This window comes from Leuciscus leuciscus (assembly GCF_965113295.1).
Source record: "Leuciscus leuciscus genome assembly, chromosome: 1".
Lineage (NCBI taxonomy): Eukaryota > Metazoa > Chordata > Actinopteri > Cypriniformes > Leuciscidae > Leuciscus > Leuciscus leuciscus.
This window is the reverse complement of record NC_138725.1, coordinates 69,604,170-69,631,679: the sequence shown is the minus strand read 5'-3', so window position 1 is coordinate 69,631,679 and position 27,510 is coordinate 69,604,170. Positions and strand designations below refer to the sequence as shown.

The 27,510-nt window shown below is 37.4% G+C and overlaps 1 protein-coding gene across 1 annotated transcript in view; it reads left to right on the top strand.

Moving 5' to 3' along the window:
- Positions 1-27,510, top strand: part of fam20ca (FAM20C golgi associated secretory pathway kinase a) — a 72,108-nt gene that overhangs the window by 35,097 nt on the left and 9,501 nt on the right. Inside the window, exons 4-8 of the mRNA XM_082185625.1 lie at positions 12,314-12,406; positions 19,666-19,781; positions 23,400-23,580; positions 23,842-23,951; positions 26,708-26,789. Coding sequence (XP_082041751.1) covers positions 12,314-12,406; positions 19,666-19,781; positions 23,400-23,580; positions 23,842-23,951; positions 26,708-26,789 — 582 coding nt within the window. The remainder of the gene's footprint in view (positions 1-12,313; positions 12,407-19,665; positions 19,782-23,399; positions 23,581-23,841; positions 23,952-26,707; positions 26,790-27,510) is intronic.

Here is a 27,510-nt window from a genome sequence, read left to right as displayed (position 1 = left end):
TAAATGGTGTAATATTTGTGAATTTGATTATGTAGCTACTTATCCATTTTCTTGCGAGTAGCTACAAGATGACTCTCTGGTGCTGTGCACTCGCTGCGAGACTCCGCCCACACGCTGTTCTGATTGGCTGTGGGTTTTGATTGATTTATGACGCATCTCGTAGTCGCGTCGCTTCTAGTGTGGACAGACAAATTATTTGTCGCTGGAATCTTAGCACATTGCGTCCGGTTAGGACACGGCATTAGGTTTAGAATAAGTTGACATGTAGTTGCAAAGTTTCTTATAGTCAGTCTGTTGGAGGAGCATCACAATAAATAGTTAGCAGATATTAAGCAGACAGTCTACTAATTTTCAAATAAGAGTTAGTTGATATGTAGTTCCAAAGTTACGTATAGTCAACAGAATGTTCAAAAGGGACCATCAAAATAAAGTGATACCAGAAAATCTGTTGCAAGGAGACGCGGTTCTGATACCTGTACCAAACTGTGATGAGCAATGTCGCGACTATGACGAGAAACCAGGTATGCTTGAGCATTCTGTCCTTTTTAGGCTCACATCTTGTGACATCACTTCCTGGTTTTGGTTTGTTTCGATCCCAGACAGCAACATAGTGTTAGCCCAGATCCGGGCCACATCTGGTAAGGGGCCGGATCTGGGCCGACACTATGATGCTGTCTGGAATGTCTTTGGTCCTTATTGCGAACCTCACCAGAGTCCGAAGTGGACATCCTGAAAAGGTGGATCTCGGTCCACTTGTTTGGCGCTTATTCAAATGAACCGCACTAACTGAGCAATCGCTCCAGAGTTTGTTTTAATCGAACCAAACATGCAAAGTGTGAACACATCCTTAGAGAGAACACGAAACACTTAATTCAATGTCGAAAGACTGTTTAGAGGTGACAGAAGGAAACACCTCAAGGCAAGCTGGGTGGGAACTGCGACATGCAGAAAACACTGACAGAAGCTTGAATCTCCGCCCATCAGGAAGCTGCAGCCTGGGGAAAATGTCAATTATATTCTGGGAGAAATAGGTTTAGTACGGCAAGAGAGAGAGAAATTAAATCAATGCACTTTAATCTTCCTAGGGTGCCCTAGGGCAATTCAAATAAAAAAAAAATCACAATGACCCTTAATTCTCTTAACCCTGGAATATAATTACTGCAGTAAATTGCACTGTTTCTAATTATTATCATGTGTGTCTTAATGCATTTTAAAGCCACGAAGTAAAGTGTTTGCGACAAAACTGTCAGCAGAAACATCCGCTCCTTTCGTTGCATGTCTGACTTCAGCTGTTGCAGGATCTACTCTGCACTAACCGCCTCACTGTTTATTAATCAAACTTTAAAGGTTGGAGCCTTGCACATGCTTACGAAACTTAATTGGATCTCAGAGTTAAATTAGACTCTAAAAATCATTGCTGCATTAATTACACCACTTATGAAAATATGTCAAGTTTCATTGATTTCCATACGCACCCACTCCAGTTATCCAAGCATATGGCAGGCATCATTCCGGACTTATTTCGTAGCTTTTCTTTTCCGACAAAAACATGTGTGTGCAACATGCAACAAGGTTTAGATGGTTACAAATATCTATCTAAATTTAAATATTAGTTATGCATAATTCACTGAAAAATTACTTTTTTTTTATGTAACAGCAATGGGCGGAAAAAACTGTTATACACTAGGAATCAAAGATTCATTTGTCTGAATTAGGATGGGAACCTCATAAGCTGATAAAACTGTATAATATGCTTTGCACTGGCTTATGTAAGCCCTGGGTAAGCCTTCTGAAGACACTAAATGTTTGGGCCTTAAATTTTTAGGCCTTTTGCTTCCTTGCTCTCGGTTTCTGAATCATTTGATCTGTCAGTATGAATGACCCTCCAGCCAATCTCATCTCTAATTCTCTGTCATTCTAACTCTTTGGGTTTCATACTTGATCTATAATTATACTTTCTCTAGGTTTCCTTCATGCTTGTCTTCTGCTGTATCTCTCTTTCTCTCCTGACGTGAAAGATGGTGAGCTCAGGTGAAGCTTGAGTTGCTAACCGGTCCCCTCCGGCACAGTCTACACGTGGGCCTCTAACAATCGGTCCTGTCATTGGAGCAGTAACAATATCCGGGATTACGTCCGAATGATAGATCCCTCCTCTGAATCTGCCTGCATGAGAAAGGACAGGATTCAAGGAGGTTCTGCGCAGGCGGGCCGAGCTCAAGAGCTCAGTCCTGTGTGTTTGTGAGCTCAGGGAGAATTCACGACCTGCTTAAGGTTTCAGGTGTTGGTTACAGTGTTGAGGTGTTGCCCTCGGCCCCTCCTGCACCGACAGCACCATGGGTCACTGAGTTTGAGCAGGTGGCACTGACTTCTTAATACCTGTGGGAAACGCTGTGAGGACACTGCAGAAGAGCGAAAAAATTATTTGGTGGGATGAAGCTCTGACACTCTCAATGCTTGGTTTGGGACATCTGTGGTGGGATAAAACCATCTGGATGTGCTTTCGTGTGTTGCTGATTTAGCTGACTGACAGCTGTCACTACTCTGTGTTGAAAAGCCATCATTATTTTAGGATGTGCACTCATAACCCTGCTAACATCCTAGTTAGGTTTCTATAAAACACTGTTATGGATTGACAATGAGTGACAGGTTATTTTATGAATTACGTCATTCTGTGATGCCTAGATGAATTATCTTTGTTCCAGATACAATCAATCTGCTTATTCGTGATCCTTTTTTAAAATACACATTCATGGCCTGTTCATGATTATTCATCAGTGTATGTTATTCTAAAGGGGGGAAAAAAGTTCTATTTCATCAGAATGTTATAGCTTATCTTTTCAGATGAGCCACCATCTCTTCTTTTTCAACCTCTCAGTCCACTTCCACAATCCAATCAATTCCAATGGATAAAATCGAGTCATGTCGTACATTTTTACTTGTTGAATATCCTGTTTCACTCAGAGGTACATCACATTTTGAAAGTAACTTGGTTGTGAATGCCTTTTTTATGTTGACTTTAATCTGGACATGTCATCAAATTGAAAAAAAAATTGAAAAATAAGTCTGTTGTGATTGGTCTACTCTGCTCTGATTGGTCAGATTACTCAGTCTGTTGTGATTGGTCTACTCTGCTCTGATTGGTCAGATTACTCAGTCTGTTGTGATTGGTCTGCTCTGCTCTGATTGGTCAGATGACCCAGTCTGTTGTGATTGGTCTACTCTGCTCTGATTGGTTAGATGGACCAGTCTGTTGTGATTGGTTTACCTCTTACAGTGTGTGTCGGAAAACAAATCACCTATTACCACATCTGAATTTCAGCTTTGGATCTTCCTCAGCACTTGTATCACAGTGATACAAACTGTAAAGATGGCTTTGGTTTTACTGTATCAATTTGAGCCTGAGTCCTTATCCTTTAGAAGTGCAGCAATGTGGATTTGCAGTGCAGAAAACAGCGTCTTCTCGACATGTCGACAACACAAACCAATCTCTTCCAGGCCTCAGCAACAACTACAGTGTTTGAGGGTCAAAGTAGACGTTGTTCTAGAGCAGCCAATGAAGACCATTGGCTGGCATTATTCAAATGTCTTACAAACCTACGTAGGTTTAATTATGATGACTCGTTTCAGATCGGTCAGAATCGCTTCTTTCTTTCGGGAGACAATTTATCTGCACTTTGATCTCTGAAACTTTGCAGACCTGTTTATATTCAAAATTACACACTACATGAAAGGTAATATCCAAAAAAGCCTAATAGGGTCACTCTAAAAGGGCAGTTTCATTCAGTAATTCCACCAAACGTGTCAACACTCCTAATCCAAATTACTTGCTACACTCTGTTCTTTTTTATTATGAAGAGATATCTAAAGGTAAAAATGATCAGAAACTAAAATAAGCTAAGCTTGTGCCATTTCATAAGCGGTGCCCTTTTCACATATATTAGAGAATATCTGTCAAATTTTTAAGGGATTGAATTCATGAAATGAGATGTAAAAAAAGTTTACAGGGTTTTTTGAGTGCAGACCATTGCTAAGTATTATTTAAGTGAAAAAATCTAGGCATCTAAGGCCCAAATATTTTTACTAAAAAGTGTTAAAAACCAATTTAAGGTTTTGCTTTAAAATATATTTTGAGGAGTAGGAGAATAGGGGAAATTTCACACTGAATGTTGAATAAGTTAAAAGCATCTCTGTTTGCTGATGTTGTGATATTCAGATCTCGAATGCATTACTGTCCAAAACTCAGTTGCAAAAACAATGATTCATACATTTATTTTCTTAAATTAGATTTTGGCTGTCTCAGTCACCTTAGTGACACTGCAAAAAAATATAATTTAGTTAAGTCAATATCATTTATGACTTCCATTCCATCTTCCTTATTGTTTTCTTAGAAGGATTGTTTCCAGACCAGAGATTTTATTAATATTTTAGTTTACAGCCAGTTCAGCATATTTTATTCACTTGTTTTTTGTTTGTCTGATTGACCTGGCCTCCCTTCCGTCTGTCTCTTCCACATCAAGAGATTTCCCCATCAAAACTAAAAGGACTTTAAAAGAGGATTAATTGCTTAATGCATTTTTTCTCTCTTAAAGAGATTCTGCCATAATTTACTCACCCCTCATATTGTTGCAAACCTGTATGATTTTCTTTCTTCTGTGAAATACAAAATAAGACATTTTGAAGAATGCTCAGTGTGCTCTTCCCCACACAAGACAGAGACCAAAAATGAGATGCATGGGGAAATCTTTCGCCTTGCCACAAAATCCACAATCACATGGATTGCTATTGAAATGACTGGATTTCACAGATGAAAATTTGCGGAACAACTGTAAATGTGACCTCACCTTAATTAAGTTTCATTAAGAGGTGAACTGTACCTTTAACTCTTTCCCCACCAGCGTTTTCTGAAAAAGTTTCCAGCCAACGCCAGCATTTTTTATTTAGCATATTCACAAAACTTTTATGGCCCCCAGAATATTTTGTTGTATGAATATGTAAACATTCAAGATCAAAAGAAAGAACTGAGCCTCTGCTTTAAATTATTAATTTTTTAATCTAGCTTCATTTGTTCTTTTTTAGCAGAACTTGAATGTGGGTAATAATAATTGTAATAATCAAAACAAAAACATTTCGAACAAGATGTTGTGTTCTCTATCGGTAACAGTGCCCCCTACCGAACAACAGTGAAAACACGGAAAAAACTGTCAATGGTGTGGAAAGAGTTAAAAGTTTTAGTAGATAGTTGTAATCTGGGTGTTAAAAAAAAATCATAATCAATGTGTTGGATGCAGGAGAAATGGGCTGGAATAAAGATCTGAGCGACTTTGACAAGGGCCAAATTGTTATGGAAAGGTGACTGGGTCAGAGTATCTCTGAATCGGCGAGGTAAGTGTGTTGCTCTCGGTCAGCAGTGGTGAGAATTTACCAACAGTGATCTGAGGAGGAACAAACCACAAACCTGCGACAGGGTGTTGGGCGCCAAAGGCTTATCAATGCATGAGGGCAGCGAAGGCTATCCCATCTGGTCCGAGCCAACAGAAGGTCTACTGTGGCACCAGTCACACAAACTTTTTATGATGGTTATGGGAGGAATGCGTCACAACCATAGATTTAAAAAAAAAAGTACAGTCCATTGTAGTAATTTAAGCTGCCAGTGTCGCAATACGGCGCTGACATCTTAAATCTCGAGTCTGCACTGTAGTGATTGCGAAATGGAGCCGCGATATCAAGGCCCCATCCACACTCCCGCAGAATCGGTTAGCACAGTTTATGTAGGTGTGAAGGTTGTATGTAGGTTATGGAAATGTAGACATTAAAGTTTAAGCTCCAATCTCCTCCCGAAGATCTCGAAAAAAGTCAGTTGGTGCCTCAGTGACTATACTTCCCTCAGAGAAGCTGTCAATCTCAGCTGCCAATCATGACGTCACATCTCCATTTGTATAGTATCAAATAGCTAACTAAAACCAAACTTAAGGCGAGACACGGCAGGCAAAAACATTGTTTTTTTTTTACTGGTCAATTTTGAGATTTTTGGATATTTGTCTTCAATAACATGTCTTCTTTCAGACTTGTGTTGAAAAAAAGTCCGAAATACACATTTAGGTCTTTATTTTACTGCACTTTGTCTGTTTGCGTCTGTAGATTTCTCATAAATTCAACAAAAGTTTGCGTTCTTAATCAACATGCTGCTCCGCAATCGCTGTCTGCACCCTGTCATCACAAGCACCGTTAGGAAGCTCTCTCTCTTGTGTACAATCCTGTCAGATCCAAATATGGTCATTTCCTTTTTATCAGCAACCAATCGTGAAAGTAAAAGGGCTGAATGCGCAATCTCATTGGCTGATGAAAAATCTTTAAAGCCCGTTTTCTCAAAATGACTTTTCTCTCATACTCCAAGTCCAAAATCTCCACTTCAGTAGCAGCTTTATACACCAAACTTCCTACCTTCCTAGTCTTGTACCTAGATATATTATGAAGACATTTACAGAGGGATTTGTAAATATATTATTCCTAGCCTGATTTATATAACATTTTATTCCAAAAAACATGGCGAAAATCATTTTTTTAAGGCTATTGACAGTATTTTCTGATTTACAGGATAACAAAAGTAGATATCCATAAATCCCTCTGTAATTTTTACCCCATCTAATATGTGAACACAATGAAAAACATTTTTTTAACCTGGCTTTATCCAATACTCAGATTTTGTTTTTTAAAATATATGCAAATTAGTGCATATTTGATCAGATATTGCCTAATTTGCATATTTAAACATTAAATTACAGAAAACTTGTAATACATTTTTTTCTCATCTTAATGTAGGTAATCAACTGGGAAAGTTTTATGGTGATATCTGCTAGTTAAAAATGTTACCCTATTCACCTGTAGTGTCTCGCCTTAAAGAACGAACACTTGAACTAACATCAGCTTGATAAAAACTGACAGTAACCATTTAAAAAAATAAAAAAATGTAAGTGTAATTGTTTAGTTTGCCTCACGTCCATTATGTTACATGGAGAAGGCGTGGTTTATGACCTATACTGCATCCAGCCACCTGGGGGCGATTGAGATGCTTTGGCTTCACTTTTCAGGACTCAGGTGGTACGCTTGGTCACAACACACGGTGCATCACACTCTGCTGTGTATGGGGCTGCGTAGACCAATCAAAGTGCCTATGATGACCCCTGGCCATCGTCAAAAGCGCCTACAAATGGCACGCGAGCATCGGAACTGGACCTTGGAGCAGTGGAAGAAGGTCGCCTAGTCCAATGACTCCCGTTTTCTTTAAAATCACGTGGATGACCGTGTGTGTGTGCGCCGTTTACCCGGACGATGACAAGCCGGTGGAGGAAGTGTGACGCTCTGGGCAATGTTCTTCTTGGAAACCCTGGGTCTAGCCATTCATGTGGATGTGAATTTGACACATGCCACCTACCAAAAGCGTTGCAAACCAGGTACACCCCTTCTTGACACTGGTGTTTCCTGGTGGAAGTGGCCTCTTTCAGCAGGATAATGTGTCCTGTCACACTTCACACATTGTTCAGGAAAGGTTTGAGGAACATGATGAGGAGTTCAAGGTGTTGTCCTGGTCTCCAAATTCCCCAGATCTCAATCCAAACGAGCATCTGTGGGATGTGCTGGACAAAGAAGTTAGATCCACAGTGGTTCCACCGAACAACCTATAGAACTACAAAGCTCTGCTTGGTGCCAGATACCACAGGACATCTTCAGGGATCTCGTAACTCGTCCCTGCCTCGGCGGGTTGGCGCTGTTTTGGCTTCACGCAGAGGACCAACAGCATACTAGGCAGGTGGTCATAATGTTTTGGCTCATCTATATATAGAGAGAGAGAGAGAGAAGAGAGAGGGAGAGAGAGAAAACCGCCTTTTAAACATGTTCCTTTCCAAGTACGGTGGAACATGACACATGTTTGTGTTTGCTGACTCGGACTCAGCCAGCTCTTAGCGTGATTGCTGTCCAGATGATGTATGCGTCATGTTATGGAAATGTGACAGTTTCAGGTGGCTGCCGTGACGATTTGTCATCTCCACTATTGTGTGTTGACTGTTCGTCAAAGCCATCTGCCAGAAAATAAAGCCTGTTGTGTTTGCATTCGTTTGTTAATTCGTTTGCCATTTGTTTGTTGTTTGTAAAGTATTTAACATTCAGTTTTTCTGCACATTTTAAGTGACAGGAGTTGAAGCTGCGGCAATATCAATTAGACTGCTCTGCTATGTGGTGATATGTTTTATGTCAGGATTGTCACAGATTGTCCTTGAGGGTTCTCAGCAGGCTGCCGTTTAACTGCGAGGTGACCCGGCTTTGTTTACCTGTGCGGACGGGGACTCGTCTATCCGTTTTGAGTGACACACATATTGCTGCTTGGCAAACAACAAATACCCAGGCTGTCTCCTGCTTTTATTGGCAATGAGATTTATATCAACATAATTGATTTGCCCGTTCTTCAGCAGAAAAAAAGCACATTAATATGGCTCGACCGCTGAGCGATACACCCACCAGCCCCTAGAGCCATGAGCTGTCACACGTCAAACTGCCTGGACTTCTTCCCAAATTGGAGGCTGCACGCAGGGTCAGGGTGACCGTGGCAACCCTCCTGCCAATCACAGCCCAGTAAGAGACAACAGCGCATCCAGAAAAGTGCTCTGAGCGCTTTTTAGCCACAGCACAAGGTGCCGGAGACTAGCATGTCAAGAGCACTTGAAAAAAACGTCATTTGTGTTCTGTTACGGGGGATGTGAAGACATAATGAGAAACAAAAAGCTACTTTTTACAGCTATTTTGCATGTTAGGTATGCAATTGAGTCACTTTCCATTATATTCCCCTCTGCCGCAATTTGCACAATGTTCATAAATATACAGATATACAATAATATACATCTCAAAGTCATTTCTATTCATGTTTCAGAGTCGTGCCTAACGCACTTGTTCTGATGCGTGCGGTTTTGCAGATCTGGCCTTTTCTCCATCTTCGAATCATTTCCTGTCTTCTCTTGACTATGTTGCTAATGAAGATGGTTAAAACATTATATGGTAATATGATAATAAAAACATCACTTCTGTGGAATACAAAACAAGAAACAGTTTCAACTGCAATTTAGTGGGGTTCAAACATCATTGGACCCCATTGACCTTTGATAAAAAAGTACTGTACACTTTAGCAAACTTTAACTCTTTTCCCGCCAGTGTTTGTTTTTCTTGTGTGTTTTTTTTTTTAAGTTGCCTGCCACCGCTAGCATATTTGATCATTTTCACAAAAGTTTCATGGCCCCCAGAATATGTTGTTGTTTAAATATCTGAACATGCAAAATGTCAAAAGAAAGAACAGAGCCTCTGCTTTTAAACAAATAGAACAAAAAATATATATATATTCTAGCTTCATACATTCTTTATTAACATTTGAAGTTTCATAAGAAAGCAACATTTGAGCAAAAAGCTGAGAAAATCGTATTTTTGTCAAAGACTACATCTGAATTGGATTCAGAACGATGATCAAAACACAGATGGAGTAGACCGAGTCCATCAACACCCCTAAAGCTTCACAGTCCTATACTTCATCCTGGGTTGACATTGCATTCAGTAACATTAGGCCGTTTTGTGCTATCGCTCATTTCTGCTTCTTTTTCGCCTGCGTTTTGACCAGGAGATGCTGTACTCTCTCAAAAGAATCGTCATACTTTAAGTAGTCAACAATGCTTATGGACTCCCACTGGCTGAATAAAATCCCACTCTGTGGTTCAGGTTGTGGCACATGATACTTCATTCACTTCCTGTGTGACTCACTGCATTCTGGGCCAAAAGCTTTGCCCCCCCCCCATCCCCTCTCCAGAGAGGTCGCCTGAATCAGCAATACATTTTAGGCCTCATCTGGCAAATAAAAATCCATTAGTTCCCTTTTGATCCAGGAAATTGAGTGGATAATAATGGTGGAGGAGGATTTCAGAGCGAAAAGCTTGCTTTGTCCCTCAAATGAAAATATATGAAGTCACAGAAAGTCTTTTCCATTAGTGTTTTGACAGTGGCGAGGGAAGAAGATATAAGCTGCACTTAGAGTTCATGGCTAGATGAAAATGGGAATTTGGGGACTAAAAAGTTAATGTAATAACTTTCGATATTAAGGTCTGATGGCTGGAGTTCTTTGTAAGAGCAGGGCTTCCTGTAGGAAAGAAAAATCATTAACTAGATCTCTTTAATATCTCAATTAGTTTTCCTAGCCAGCTACTATGAGATTATAAGAAGATGGATTAATATCCTGAGTGAAAGACCCAAGTACTCTCACATTCTTCTTCTCTGGGTTTCAAAAGAGATCTCAATGATGGCTCAAACTCTGCGCTGATTTGCCAAGAGACCAAAGTTCACATTTTAAACACACATCAAAGATTTCTTTTTGAGATTTCTAATGACCAAATGATCTGAATTTCTGATCCGAGAATGATATCCACATTCATTTCATACCACTATAAATAATTCATTTTAATTTCATTCAGAAAGAACAGTGCTGGCTGAGACAAAGTTGATACTTAAATTAAACTCTATTCAGTTATTACAGTTTTCCCTCTGTGTTTGTTCGTCCACTAAAAACTGAAGTGGGCTAAGATTAGCTTAGCATAGCTGGCTCTGATTTGCCGTTTTCTGTGATCACTCCGTAATACTTCCAGGAAAGATCTTACAGTTGTTTCAGAGAAGCACCATGTAAGAGACACCATGAGCTGTTGAGAACGATATCATTGTATGTGATTGACAGTTAAGATCTGTGGTTTAGTGCATGTCTGTTTGGATTTTATGGCTTTTTTCCTGCGCCTGTCTGCGTGAGTCTTGTAATCTGTCTGTCTGAACGCATAGGTACGTGGAGAGAACATGCACCTGCAGTTCTGTACACACACAGACACACACATCTCTTTAGTTGCTGATCCAGCCATGCAGGGCACTCGGCAGACGTCCATGTTGTCTGTTCGCTGGTGTCACAGCTAACCGAAACTAGCATAGCACTACCTGAAAAAAACAGATCGCTGAAAGCCGCCCTTTCCTTTTGTTGCAGGAAAAGCGCTCTTGATTAACAAGACAAATAATTGCATTTACATTTGTAATATGTATAGTGTGATTAAAATTAAAAGATGAAATGTTAATACAATAATAACTCAAATTTAATCCGGTTTTGTGTATAAATGTTTAGATTTTCTGACTAAATAATTAGTCAAGAAGAAGCTACACTGTGGGAAACAGTATCTACAGTATTTTCTGTTTTATACTGAACATTATGATAAATAGTATATGGTCACACAGCTGTTTCATGAATACAGAATATACGGATATATATAGACTACTGCATAATGCAGAAATAATAAGCAAAGTATGGTAGTATGTTATCCTAATATAGCCAATAACCAATATATGTGGTTAATGACATGGAAGCAAAGTCAGCTATGATTTAATACAGGTTTCAACATGGTACTTTACAGTGGTGGCCAAAAGTGATGTTGACATCTTCACCCTATATTTAAATATTTAAGAACAAAAATGTTTTTGTAATCATATTACGTAGTTGTGATTGGAGTCGATTATTTTATTTGTGATAATAGTGCAATGAAACATGCCATATATTGCGGACATCATTTCATCAAAAACAAGAGCAATGAAATAGTCATAACTGATTATGTCGGTGAATGCCTTATGTGAGCATTTTTTATAAAATAAAAAAATATATTGCATAGTAAAATAAAGCCTGTAAGCTGTAGTTTGTCAAATAGTTTTGTCAGAAAATACCGTAACCAGATTTAGTGTTTTGTTTTTCCTAATTAAAATGTGATATATATATATATAGTTGTATTAACTTGTAGGGTCATACAAACAAACATCCCCTCTGGACATCACTTTCTGTACATATTTCATACTAAAAGTTGGAACAGTTTTAATCAAAAATTGATTTCAGATGCAAAATTTCTTCTTAAACCTGCAGCAATGAAGTTATGTGATGACAATGCAGCATACAGGAGACTGATGCTGACCAAAGAAGTGCAAGAGTGAAGGCGTAGGTCACATGATAATAACAACATGGCATTACTTATTCAAAATAAGTACCTTCTCAAGAGGGTATGTGATTTCGGGTGCAGCCATACTGTCTAGAATGAAGTATAAAGTATAAGCAATACTCTGGTTTTGCATTCTGAGGCTGTTAGGTGTAAAGCAAATATTTCTACTGCAGTTCGTGTGCTAACTGTGCCTCTGATTCTGCCAGAAGCTCACTGCCAAACAAGCACTAACATCAACCTTGTTTGTTGTTTCTGCTCTTTTCTTCTAGACAAACCAGAGAACAGGAAACACCCCCAGACTTCTTCTACTTCTCTGACTTTGAGCGACACAACGCAGAGATCGCTGCATTTCATCTGGACAGGTAAGACTAAAACACCAGCAGAGAGAAAGAGAGAGAGAGTAATTTGCATGTCTCAATGGCCAGTGGGAGAGTTTGGGATGAGGTGTTTACGCATGTGTAGTTAAGTTGTTTTATTTGATAGCTGCATAATTTCAAGCTATTATTGAAAATGAAAAACCTATACCTGCATGCAATTACAGCACATCTACAATTGATTTCTAAAGTGACAGCTTAATTACACTGTTGACCTTCACTTACACCTTAACCCACCCTTAAACCTACCCATACTATAACCTGTCTCTAACCTTAAGCCTGTATCCCACCTCAATATCAGCACAAGAGTTTTGCAATGCATGAACACAATAAATATAAGTACAATGTAACCACATGTATGTACACAATAAGTGAATTGTATCAAATTATGAATTGTAGTTAAAGATGTAAAGTGGGTCCACATAAATAGCTGATCCAATGTTTTTGTTGGCTGTATTCCTTACTTTCTTGTAAATTTGACTGTTTCAGAGACAAACTGGTACCATTTGAATAACAATGAGATCATGTGACCTTAAGCATTGCCAAGAATTTATGCTTAGCGTCCCACTGTGTTTACTTTGGGTTTGCTCTGCCTTTATCTTCGTCTGGCAGAAATGTTTGGAGGCTTTTAGATATGATGGGTATGTGATTTTGTTTTAAGGTGTATGACAGTAATGATAAGGTTGGAAGAGACAAGATCAGATTGCCGGTGAATTTGACAATGTAATCAGTATTGTCTGAACTTCAAATTGTATTTCTTATTATTGTAGACAACTTTTTCCTGATTTTTAATGTGGCATAATGATATTTACACAGCAATCAATAATGTCTCTTGCACCTGAATGTTACATTATAACATACAATTGTCTCAATCGTTTTAATTATTAGGGGCCAAGCACTGTTAGTTATCTTTATCTGTTGGTTTATGCTAATAACATAAGGGCAAGAAAAAAAAAGTTATTAAAAGCTTTTTGATAAACTTTTTGATAAACTTTGTCGAATAACGACGCAAACAAATTCGATGAAGAGCACGTAACAATGGATGCAAAGCTATATCTCCGCAACGCTTTAGCGTATTGAGACGAGTCTGGGTACATGTCATCACAAGCATGAACTGAGGCTACTTGTTGATTTTCGGGACAGCGCCACCTACTGGTCTGGAGATGTGCAAATAGTTATTTTTGCTTGTAACTTCTGAACAGCTTACCAAAAAAAAACTCTTTTGATTCAGTGCAGGATACCGAGTCAAATGATGATGGCCATTTTGAATTATGATGTAAAAAGTTGTATTTTATGAACACATTAGCGTATAGTCACGAAACTTGATGTGTTAAACTTAATCGGCACCATGCCCTATAGGTACTCAAAAAGTTTTGAGACACCTTCTGGTAAAAAATTATAGTGAAATTTCCAAAAGTGCTAAAGCTTATTCATTTTGTCTATTTTAATTAAACTGGTGCTCTCGTACAGAGAACAATGTTACCAATTTTGATATATTCAGTTAAAATTGCTGTCTGCCATTTTGAACTTCTTTGAAAACCTACTTATTTTAACTCCTCCTAGACCGTTGGTCCAATTTTCACCAAAATTGCCTCAGATTATTGTGAGACCATGCCTTCAAAACATTTATTAAAAGATTTTTGATTGACCAAACCCTTCTCGAATAACACATTAACAAAATTGTTGGCATGATGCCAAGCTGTAACTGCAACCCTTTGGCATATTGACACGAAACTTTGTATGTGTCATTGTCACCTTACACTGACCCCACAACATCAATTTGGTAACAGCGCCAACTATTGATCAAAAGTGATAAGCAGTTAAATCATATTATTAGTATTAGTTGCCTAAAATAATCAAAACAATTATTTAATTACTCATTGTTGAAGTCTAATAACTCATTATGCCTCATTTTTGCTTGGCCCTTAATTGCTGATTGCAGCTATATTTATTATTATTATTATTATTATTCTCATGCACAACCAACATCAAAAGCGACACATGCTGATAGATTGCAGAAGCAGCACCTACATTCTGTTATTTTGTTATATAAACACTGAGCACATCTGAATTCCAGTGAAGCACTGTTTTTTAGTAAATAAATTAAATAGAAATGTTATTAAGAAAACACCATTACTTATTTGAAAGAAATACTTTGATGTTATGTTGTAAATTCAAAAAGTCTGGTTGTCTTACAATCTAGTAGCCTGTTTGACGCCTCATTCAAACCACATTCAACCAAATAGCCTTTAAGAGTAAATTCCCCTCACAGAGACCTTCAGTTTGGCGTTCACCCAGTTATTTCACTGAAAACACCTGTAGGACTCTGATACTGCTCTGGAATGGACGTGGGCCGGGGAAAAGAAACCAAAACCACACACACACACACACAAACATCTCACATTTACGCACAAGATCGCTCGCACTGTTGTGATGTCAGAAAGCCAAACCAACTCTTATTATATTCCCGCCACTCTGCGCATGTCACTCAAGACTTTTGGACAACGGCCTGAAAAGCACTTAGTGCTATAGAGTCGATACACCTTACGGTTACAACGAGAGGAACATGTGTGCTAAGTGGGCTAAGATTAGCTTAGCATAGCTGGCTCTGATTTGCCGTTTTCTGTGATCACTCCGTAATACTTCCAGGAAAGATCTTACAGTTGTTTCAGAGAAGCACCATGTAAGAGATACCATGAGCTGTTGAGAACGATATCTTTGTATGTGATTGACAGTTAAGATCTGTGGTTTAGTGCATGTCTGTTTGGATTTTATGGCTTTTTTCCTGCGCCTGTCTGCGTGAGTCTTGTAATCTGTCTGTCTGAACGCATAGGTACGTGGAGAGAACATGCACCTGCAGTTCTGTACACACACAGACACACACATCCCATTGGTTGCTGATCCAGCCATGCAGGGCACTCGGCAGACGTCCATGTTGTCTGTTCGCTGGTGTCACAGCTAACCGAAACTAGCATAGCACTACCTGAAAAAAACAGATCGCTGAAAGCCGCCCTTTCCTTTTGTTGCAGGAAAAGCGCTCTTAATTGCATTTACATTTGTAATATGTAATACAGTGTGATTAAAATTAAAAGATGAAATGTTTTCAATGTTTCAATGTTTTTGAAATGCTCGAATTGAATCCGGTGTTGTGTATAAACTGATACACCTCACGGTTACACCGAGAGGAACAAGGTGCATGTGAGTGCAGGCAGAAGAAAACTCCCTGCTGACTTTAACAAGACGCCCCACAGAGGAAGGCTTTGTGGAATCAGAGAGCTAATTGAGTTTGTGAGACCCCACTTGATTTCCTCCAGAACGTTGTTGCTGTCATGTCCATGATATATTTTATTTGGGAGAGAAAAAGCGCAGTACGATATGCCAATTTATTGTCAGCTGAGTGATAACGCTGAGAGGATCCTTGCTAGTGAATTATTATATTGATATTCCATTAGCGTGAGAGCATGTGAAAACAATTGAATTTGACAAGAAATGTTGTGCTACTGCAGTATGTTTACAGTACGTAAACCAATTCCAACAGCGGTTCCTCGCTTATTTCCACAAATGTCTGTTTCTAGAATGCGGTGTTTCCACACTGGGCTCTTTGTCGCCTGCGTCCAGAGTTGCTTTGCAACTTGCGACCCCTGAGTGGTTTCATCTCAAAGGCTTGGGTTTCTGTCTCTCAGGGGTCTGGAGCCCATGCGTCGTTGGAGGTTGAATGTTGAAAGCGCACACACAACACGATGTGAGCTTTTCTCCGAGACGGCCCACTGCACACACAGACAAAGACTGAGAACTGAATAAACCCTCCACCAGGGTTGTGCACCAGTCAGAATTGAATTCTGAAAGACTTTTACATTGCAATTCAATTCCTCTATTTGAATTGAAATGCAAACAGGGTGCAAATTCAAACTGTATGGCACACTGTGTGGCTGTAATGAGCTCGCAAAGACAAAATAGGCAGTCTTTTAATAATAATCTTCACTGAATAACACTACCATGTAATACTAAGATGACACGGAAACACAACTGAGGAAAATAAGGACTTTAATACAAAAGAAGTGGTAATGAACTGAACAGAAACAGGTGCGTAATTAGGAACTATGGAAACTAATAGGGAACATAGACAGGCAAACAGGAAAACCAAAACGCCATGATAATGAAACAGAACTAAACAGAACATAAAATGTATATTGTGATTCGAGTTTGAATACAAGAAAGTTAAACTGAATGGAATTAAACTGAAATAAACTATTTTAACTCTTCTGTGTGTAGTTATTAGTAATAATTATGTTTAATTTTACCAATGAATTACTTCTAAACAAATTGTCATACACACAACATACAGAGTATATTTCCAGACACATTATAAAATACTGTATTAATAATCAAACGTCCTGTAGACATTTATATTTAGTGTGTTAATTCAATTAATATAATTTTATTGACCATGGTAAGATGTTAAATGCTTTATATTTATATTTATTAAGTTAACTTTCATTAATATTTTTATTTTACTTTTGATGCTGTATAGCAAAATTAAAATGTGTTTTTGTATGTTTGGCTGTTGTTTTGACATTATTGACCTTAATTTGGGGAAATATCTCTAATCGGTTGAGAAAAAAACAAGATGCAGATTTGGAATTAAAATCCAAATTAATCTATAATGTAAATACAAATTATAATATTTATTATCCTCTCTAGGGTCAACAAATATATATATATATATATATATATAATATATAAATGATTTAAATTATAAATAATAATTTGTAAATTAAAACAGTCTCCGAGGGGGTTGAATTATTTAAATTGCAACTATATATATATATATATAGTTGCAATTTAAGGGTTGAATTATTTAAATTGCAACTATATATATATATATATATATAGTTGCAATTTAAATAATTCAACCCCCTCGGAGACTTTAATAATTTACAAATGTAGGCTTTTCTAAAGATACAGAGTTTTATAATAAATAAATACAAATCTATAACAGTTCAGTGGCAAAATAAAAGTGATAATAACACTGTAAACATACTGCAGTAGCACAACGTTTCTTGTCAATATATAATGTAATTATTTTGAGTTATAGGATTTTTTTGTAATACAGTTTTGTATGGTATGGTACAAAGCCTTTGGAAACTCTATAACAAAACTGAATTAGCTTGCGTGGTTACACATACATACATTTAGCCCTTGCACGTGCTGAAGTTGAGTAGCAAACATGGCCAAGTTTAAAGAGTTCTCATAAAACCTATAGAGAATAAATTGTTTTATTACATTAGAAAGTCTATGGCTACAAGAAGATTTCCAAAACACTAAAAGTTTGTAGAGACACAGCTGGCAGCCTTATTTATAAGTTTAAAATTTGTTTTACCAGAAAACCCTTGAGGGTGTTGAAGAAAAAGCACAATATCATTAAGGGGAATACAATGTTTGATCAGAGAAAAAAACAAACAAATGACTGCCAAAGATATGCAAGATGACCTGATGAAAGGAGGAAAAAAACATTTCAATGCAGAGTGTAAGAAGAACACTAGACAAGCTATGCTAAAATTCATTTGGATAGACCTGTGGAGTTCTGGAAGAATGTTTTATGGAGTAATGGGACTAAACTGGAACTTTTTAGGACCCATGGATCAGTGGTATGTCTGATGCAAAAAAAGGTAAAGCTTATGAGCAGAAGAACACCATCTTCATGGTCAAACATGGATGTGCTCCAGTCTTGTTATGGAGTGCTTTGTTGTAGCAAGAAGTGGACATCTTGACTGTATAAAGGACATCATAAATTCTTTGAAGTATCAAGCCATTTTGGCAAAGATTGTGATGCCTTCGGTGCAGAGACTGAAGCTTGATGATCAATGGACTTTCCTGCAGGACAGCCGTCCCAAAGTGTACATCCAAATCTACTGAAGCTTGATTTCAGGGATCAGTCATAGAACGTTCTTGAGTGGCCTGTACAGTCTTCAGATTTACATCTCATTGAAAATATTTGGTGGAAATATGAAGCAAGCAGTGGTATCGTGAAAACCAAAGATTATCAGTGATCTGGAAGCTTTTTCAAGCGAGGAATGGGCCAAGATTGCAGTAGAGAGGTGACAGAAGCTTCTTAGCACTTGCAGCGTTTATTGGACTTTATAAAGAATAAAAGATTCTACACATAGTGTGACTTTTGGGGGTTGAATAATTTTGAACATGAATGTTTAGAGGCAATTTGATCAACTTTATATTCTCAGAATCACTCAAATGTGTATTAACACATTTTCTATAATAGTTTACTGATGCCTTTGTTGAATTGTTTACGTAAAAAAAAATTCTTAGTAGCAAAATGTCTTGCAGGTCAAGAGAGTTGAATAATTTTGACTGTGTGTGAATATATATATATACAAGAAGATAAAATATATATAAAAAGATATATATATATGACCATAGTGAGGATAATACATATCATATATTTGTTTAGATTTGTATGTATGTACATTTAATAAATAAAAGTCAAAAGAAAATATAGAATACTTAGAATACGTTTTTTGTCGTTTTTTATTTTATCTTTTATTATTATAATTTTTTCAAATCAGTCTATCAGTTGAAGAAAAAAATATAAGAGATACAAAAAAAATATAATTATAAAAATGAATAATCTAAGGTTGTGTTTTACTACAAATCTTGTGTTATGTTAATGAAATTCCTCCTGTTGAATTTCTTTAAATTGAATTCCTCTTCCTATAATTCCACTTCAACTTCTTGTGTGGCTGATTTAATAAAAAATTCACATTCTGGAATAATTGAAAAGGAGCCAATTCTGACTTTTGCCCAAGAAAAGTACACCAGAAAGACGAAATGAGTGAGAAAGTAGAGGGCATTTATATCCTGCGGTCTGTGGCCAGATGCTAAAACGCCAACAAAAGTCTTTAAAGAGCTAATAAAGAACAATCACAGAGGTGTCATAAAGCCAGTGAGTAAAGAGTGGGCTCAATTGCTTAGCAGTAGCTCCTTGAAGAAGAAAAAAATCATTATCCAGCCACTTTAGAAATTGCTTTATTCTATGGATTTTCTGCACTCTTTATTGTTTGCTTCCTCATTATTGATTGCGGCAGAAGATTGAATGTCTGGTGTCACTTTTCTCATAAAGCAGCTTGTGATGTGAACTGTGCAACGTCTGGATGAAGAAACACCACAGGTGTTACATCTGATAATGCATTGCAAATGAATAATTGACACGGTTGTTTGTTTGTGGCGCACAGAATCCTGGATTTCCGGAGAGTTCCCCCGGTGGCCGGCAGGTTGCTGAACATGACACGGGAGATCCGAGACGTGACCCGTGACAAAAAGCTCTGGAGGACATTCTTCGTTTCCCCAGGTATGAGTGGCTTCCGCGTGGCCTTTTCTTCTATCCCATCACGCCATACTTCCCCCCCTCCTGATTGTTGGCTTCTCACGCAGATAGAGTTCAGCACAGCGACAGAAACTGCATCACTACATGCTAAACGTATGCAATTCCCTGCCAAATCCTCAAAACAATTCACACTACTGAGCATGAAGTAAGCCGGTTTTATGACAATGTTCCAGATGCCTATGTTGTGTAGAAGTGTTAGCATTTAGCTATTTGTTGCACAGCCTACAAATGCTAGCGTCAACGTTAGCATCTTGCTTTACATATTTATAACTGCATATTCCTTATTTCAGCAGCTTAAAAAATCCTCAGAGAACCATCACAAACAACTACAACCAATATTAGCAACCCCCAGCCAAGATGCTAGGCTAATTACAGCCTTTAATTGGGGAGTAACAAGCATGCAATAACACACATGCAGCAAGTTTGGCAACTAAATTACCGACATTTAGATGATGTAAGTGTTCGGATGAGGCACACAGATTGGCCATATTCTTTCTCTGCAGGGCTATCATTAGCATTCTGCCTCCACTTTTCATGACAAATGTGTTTTTGTGGGAAGGAGTGAAAGGGCTCCTCTTCCCCCGGGGAGCCGTGTCAGGAAACATTTGAAAAAAGGCGTTATACACAATGATTCATCATTGGCTAAACAGCGGCGTTTAATGAGCCCTTGGTGAATCCGAGCGTTTTAGATCACTGACATCCTTCATCACATAAAGGCACATCTGGAGAAGTCACCTATTTCAAAAACATGCTCTACAAACTGTATTAACACTATAAACAAGGTTTCTGCACAAAAGATTGTCATAGTTGCTTTCTAATGTGTTTACCATCATGATGATGGGGGAAGGGATGGGTGGTATGATGCTATATAACTGTGTGTCAACCTTTCTTTTTTCCTACCATGGTAGATACATTTATGTGGCTATTACTGGGGCGGCTGCTTTCCGTTATTTATAAATAAGACTGATTAAAGGACAAGTTCGGTATTTTACACTTAAAGCCCTGTTTTCAGATAGTTTCTGATGAAATACAATGGTTAAGATTGAAATTTGGACAAATGCTGCTGTCCCGAGAATTTTAGGTTTCTGTGGTAGCACCCCCCACCTATACAACGGTTGCATAGGTGCACTGGAAAAATCGTTCGTTTACAAAGACGTGAAACTCACCGAGTGGTCAGGGGGTGTTCACTGATATGCTCACACAAAAATCGCTGCAAAAGATGCTTTCAAACAGGTGTTTTACCATTCGTTGTAAAACTGTGGACCTATTTTTCCAAACGCGTCACACCCGTACATTCTTCCGTTGAGAGCTTGAATAATAGACTCTCCAGCCCAGTTGGTGGTGATAATGCACCTTTGCCAATTGCAAGCAAATCACGGGCATTTCATTGAATACACAGAAGAAGCAGAAGAAGAAGCGGCGGAGTAATACCGTAAAGGTGCTGCGGTCTCACAGCACGTCCTATACAAGTCAATGGAGTTGGACAAAAACTACGATAAAACCTGTTGGAATGCATCTTTTTCAGCGATTTTTGTGTGAGCATATCAGTGAACACCCCCTGACCACTCGGTGAGTTTCACGTCTTTGTAAACGAAAGTTTAATGCGTTTTAGGAAGGATTATTCCAGTGCACCTATGCAGCCATTGTTAAGGTGGGGGGGGTGCTAACACAAAAACCTAAAATTCTCGGGACAGCAGCATTTGTCCAAAGTTCAATCTTAACCATTGTATTTCATCAGAAACGATCTGAAAACAGGGCTTTAAGTGTAAAATACCGAACTTGTCCTTTAAGAAACATGGAGTGAAGCAAAAATACAGAGCAGGATGTGTCTCAAACAAGTCAACATGAAGAAAAAGTCAATCTAAGCTGTTCAACTGTTGTGTGTTGGTTATTTTATAACAAAATGTTGCTCCTCAAAACAGAATTTATAATACTAGCCTTGTGAAAAAGAAGCACACTTTTAAAAAGAGCACTTATTACAGAAATAATATACTTTGAGGGAACACAGTACAAACTGAATGAAATGTTTTGGGACACTTAATTGCATGTTAATTACAATTAAATGAAAATGCATTACAGTTTAAATTCATATTACATGGAATTAGCTTAACTTTTTTGACATTTAAATAGGACTTATGTACATCTGTATATGTAATTTCATAATAACGGCTTTTGTCGTTGAAATATGGTTATAGTGTGCGGCTGAATGTAAGAATTTATGGTAAACTAAAATATACTTCAATGTAATTTATCTTAAACCTTGTATGTTATGTATTTAAATATATTTGTAATTACACATTTGTAATTATGAAGTTGCAATTTAGTACATTTAAAATGTATCAGCTTTAAATGTACTATCAAATAATGCACTACATTTAAAGTTAAAATCAAGTAACATGCTCTTTAGTATCTTAGTCAAGACATAAAATTGTGTTATTTAAAGCATGATAAAAGAGTATTAAAGCATACAAATTTTAAATATATATTTTTTAACTTTAAATTTGATACAAAGTGCATTTTGGTTACACTTGTTACACGTTACATGTTACATCAGTACTTAAATATATAATTACACTGTAACACAGACACCTTAAATTAAAGTGTAACTTGCACGGTTACACTTTATTTGGAAACACTTTATTTTACAGTGTCCTTGTTACATGTTACATGTACTTAACACAGTAATAACAGTAAATTATTCATAATTACATGCAACTAACCCTCAACCAAATCCTAATCCTACCCTAACCCTATAGTAAGTCCATGTAGTTGCGTAATATTACTCAGTACTTAAATATATAATTACACTGTAACAATGACACCTTAAAATAAAGTGTAACCCGCTTAGGTTAGGTTTAGGTTTAGGGTTATGCATGATTTACTGTTGTTACTATAGTAAGTACATCTTTGAGTGTAACAAGGATTCTGTTACCTTTAAGTGCTCTTCTTTTTCACAAGGGTATGGTTTCACTTTATTTCAAGGTGTCCTTGTTACAGTGTAATTATAGATTTGAGTACTGAGTAATAATGATGTACTCACTTTAAGAGGTAGGATTAGGGTGTGCATAATCTATAGTTATTACTACAATAACTACATGTGTAACACGGAAAAAGTGTTACCGAGAGTACATGTACTCTTTTGAGTCTGTGTTTAACGCATTACTAATAGGTGGGAAGTAATTATCAAGAGTTACTTTCCTACAAAATCAATGAATGGTTAATATTAGATGTATAATTCATGATTTGAAACATGAATTAGGCCTACTAGGTTATTTTATTTATTTATTTTTCGAAACTGGATGCAGTCTAAAAGATAAGATTATGTATGCATTACAAATCAATGCATCAGTGAGAAACAGCTGCTTTACATTTTATAAAACTTGAGTTAAATATCTGGGGAGTCCGAAAACTTGTAGGTTCAAACCCCGTAATGAACGGTCGATAAGCTATTACCATTGTGTGCCTGAAGACACTTAACCCCATGTTACACCATTGGGACTTTTCCTCACTAGTGGTCCATTTTGAGACCCAAAGAACAGTTTTTCTCTTTCCTAAGACCCTTTCACTTCCTCACCTCTGCAGCCAACAACATCTGCTTCTACGGCGAGTGCTCGTACTACTGCTCTACAGAACATGCCCTGTGTGGGAAGCCCGACCAGATCGAGGGCTCCCTGGCTGCATTTCTTCCTGACTTGGCACTAGCTAAGCGCAAGACCTGGAGGAACCCCTGGCGCCGTTCCTACCACAAACGCAAGAAAGCTGAGTAAGCTCTTTTTCTCTGCTTTATCTCAGGTCTCCACGCACCACCCCATATCTTCATTAAACTACAGTCTGGCTTTATCAGCAAAAAAGACTACTGCGGTTCTCACTTACTCTCAGAGAAATCCTATCTGTGCTGTAAAACAATGGGCCATCCTGTTTGAGATGGAAGTTGTACTCTAGTGGGGTTATTTACGAGAAGGGGCAAAATGCAGATCAAATTCAAAGGTGAAGTGAGTTTCTTAGTGGTTTTCTCTGTTATAAGGTGGGAAGTGGATCCGGATTATTGTGATGAAGTCAAACAGACTCCTCCGTATGACCAAGGCACACGACTTCTGGACATCATGGACATGACTATCTTTGACTTTCTAATGGGTAAGTGTTTTAAATTGTTGCAGTTTTGAATTGAATATTTGTATAGACTCATGGAGTCTTGGATAAAATTGAATTGACTTCCGTGCAGGAAAAATATACAGTTCATTGAACACCTTTTGTGACAACATGCCCCCGATAATAACCTGTACATTTTGTCTCCTAGAAGTTGTGTAATAGCCAGCCAGTCAAATTGCTTAATATGGTCTATGAACTATATGAAAGCCTGTTTCTGACTTAGTGTAAAATCTAAATAAATAAATAAATAGGGAATTGTGCATATACACTGTAGGAAAATTATATGATCAATACGTTATGACAACATATGTTTTTACATTGCTTTAACTCATCAAAATAAGTATTTTTTTAATAACTTATACAAGATTCAACACATTTTTTTGTTTAAGTCTTAAAAAGTCAAATTAATGTAATTTAAGGTTAAATGACTTAAAGTTTTAAGGCAGCCACATTTTTTTTTTTTTTTTTTGTGAAGTCACAATTACAAGACACAAAGTCAAACTGTATGATAAAAAAGTCCCTTTGTGGGATTACAAAAATACATTTGGGAAGTGCAGTCACATTGCTAGCTTATCTGTCTCAAGATAAAAAAAAAAAATACATTCGGCAGATATTAAGTTGCATTATGAGATGTGAAGTCACATTGCAAAATAAAAAAATGTACACAGTGAGATACATTTTTATATAAAGTCACATTTTGCGATAAAGTCACACTGCAAAATAAAAAAACAAATCACATTTGGGTGATATACAGAACTGAAAAAAGTCACACTGTGAGATATGGTCACCTTACAAGATACAAAAGTATATAAATATATATAAGTGTATATAAAGTCAAATTGTAAGATGTAAAGTCCCAACTATATAAAATATAATGTCTCAAAAATAACATCACAATTTTGAGATGGTACAAAGTTACATCTTTACATAACTTACCCTAAACATAACTCTAATATTAAGCAAGTACATTTTGTTCATTAATATTACTCTTTATCTCCCAGTTGTAACTTAATATCTTTCAGTGTGACTTTAGGTTTACACTTTTTTTTTAAGGTGTCCTTGTTACATTGTAATTTATACACTTATGTACAAAGTTAGGAGTATAAAGTCTCAGGTTTCGAGAAATAAAGTCACAGATGCAAGAATTGTGGGATGTAAAGGCTCCAGTAGTGATCAGACTGTGGGTGGTCTCTGGGTGTGTCGTCTGAGGCTGAGAGTATTTTGATCCCGTCTTCAGCGAGGCTCTTCTGGTGGGATTTCCCCCGTTCATCATAAGTCCACGCTGCTTTCCTGTAAAGCATTGTGTGAACAAACTCCTTCAGCCCTGGTTGTGTGTGGATACATACTGGGTGTGTGTCAATCAGCTCACTGGTTCAGTAGTCAGGGCACTGATCAGGGTGTCGGCCATTTTAAGGGCTGTCACAATCGCAAAATATTTCCAGTGCACTGGAACGTTCGCTCCCTGAAAAATCCCACAATGCACTGCAAAAACCAGGGAATGGTTTTATGATCCATCTATGCTCCCTTAACGGAAATTATGTCGCATTTCTGAAGCGCAAAACATAAAACGCATGAGCCAACTCAATAAATATGACACGTTTTTTATTATTATTATTGTCATATGTCAGCATAAACACACATCGCTAGACAGGTTGTGAACATTTATAACTAATATTCGGCTGAAATGTTGTAAGGATATGTAACAGAACAATGTGTTTATTAAACAGCATAACAAATAATATCAAAAAGATATAGGTTTTACAACATTGTATGTCCCAGGGTCCTTACCAGTGCCTGTATTAGACACAAAATATTGATTCAGGAATCTAGGGAGCTAGAGAGCTGATTGAGACGCACCCATAGAAACTGATTCAAGTGTTTACTCGTTAGTCATTAAGACAACTAAAATGATCAACTGTAAATCTGGACTTTATGAATCATAATTTAACCCCTTAGATAACCCATTATGGGTTGTATTAATTAAAAAAAATTTTAGTATCATATTTGACAAATCAGGCTTTTATGGCTCATATAGTCTGATATAGTGAGAATATGAAGCTCACACTCAAGGAGGAAAAACACATCACTTTTATTCGGAGGCCCAAACTGAGCAAAAATATGCAATTTGGTCCAGATGCTGATATTTACATCACCGAAAAGTAAGATGAAATGATAGCTTGTAATGTAAATCATTGAGATCTAGTATAGCAGATATAAAATGCATAGAACTATCAGTTGTCTCTCTATATATCCCAACAATATGTCTTATTAGGATGATATTTAAATGCTTAGTTTTATGATCAAAGCTCGGTAGTTTTTGTTGTGGAGGCAAAACGTATAATGCATTCAATACAGTGACGATTGAGAGTTGGATTGATAAACATTTCTGATGGATCGTATTTGATACTCACATTTTAAAAAGATGTTTCTACAACATGTCGTAAGTTGTTTCAGTACCATGATATATTACTACTTATTTTAAGATTTCACAGCAAAAAGACCTGTGTATCATACATCGTGAACTATCAGTCAGACGACAGACGGCATGTAGTTTGTTAGATTGTGCAACAGGTTTTTCCACAGCAGTAAATGTGATCATGTTGATAATATGACACAGTAGGGCTAACTTAAAGGTGCGATGGACTTCCTTTTATCAGTGATAAACATAAAATTATTTTAGGTTCCACATCCCACGTCAATTATCCCCTATTTCACTCTCTCCATTTTCTTTAATTGAACAGGCAACATGGATCGTCACCATTACGAGACTTTTGAGAAGTTTGGAAATGAGACTTTCATTATTCATTTGGACAACGGCAGAGGGTAAGCCGCCTTTATTAATGTGTAACGTCCTGTCCGTCCTTCACACCTCGCTCCTCATGACTCCACACACAGGCTCTTCCTTTTTACACTGAAACCATGGAAACAGTGTGTTTCTATCTTAAGAGGTGTGAATATGTAGATGTGGAGTGGAAGGTCAGATTTATATGGCGTCGTGTCTCAGGGTGTAATATGTGTGCAGTGGAAGGGCTCACGGTGGGTATGAAGTCACACAGGTGCTCGCACAGATAAAGGATTTTGATTAAATTGACATTTTGCTTTTTCATTCTCCACATTTGTTGCTGAAGCAGGCCACTGTGTGGAGCCGTAGCTCCCTCAATGCCAGATTAATCTAAGGCCTGGCTTAAATATGCATTTATTTTCTTCCATTTTGTGTGAAATACAAACACCGAACTGAATCTTCAATGGGGTTTTAGCGCTACAAATATGTTGCAAATGTCCTGTCATGAGGTTATATGAAGGACTACTCTTTATTTGTCAGTATTTTTGTTGAAGTTACTGTTCTGTCATTACTTGTACTTGACAGTTTTGAGAACATAACCGTAAATGTAAGGTATGGCCTCTGAAAAACACATTCCAGCTCCACTGAACCATAAAAGCAGTGCATACAATTTGACACACCAATATGAAAGTAAAAGCAAAATATTACCATAGGTGATTTTTCATGTTATAGGCTGCGTTTACTTTTAAGAGCTGAAAGTAT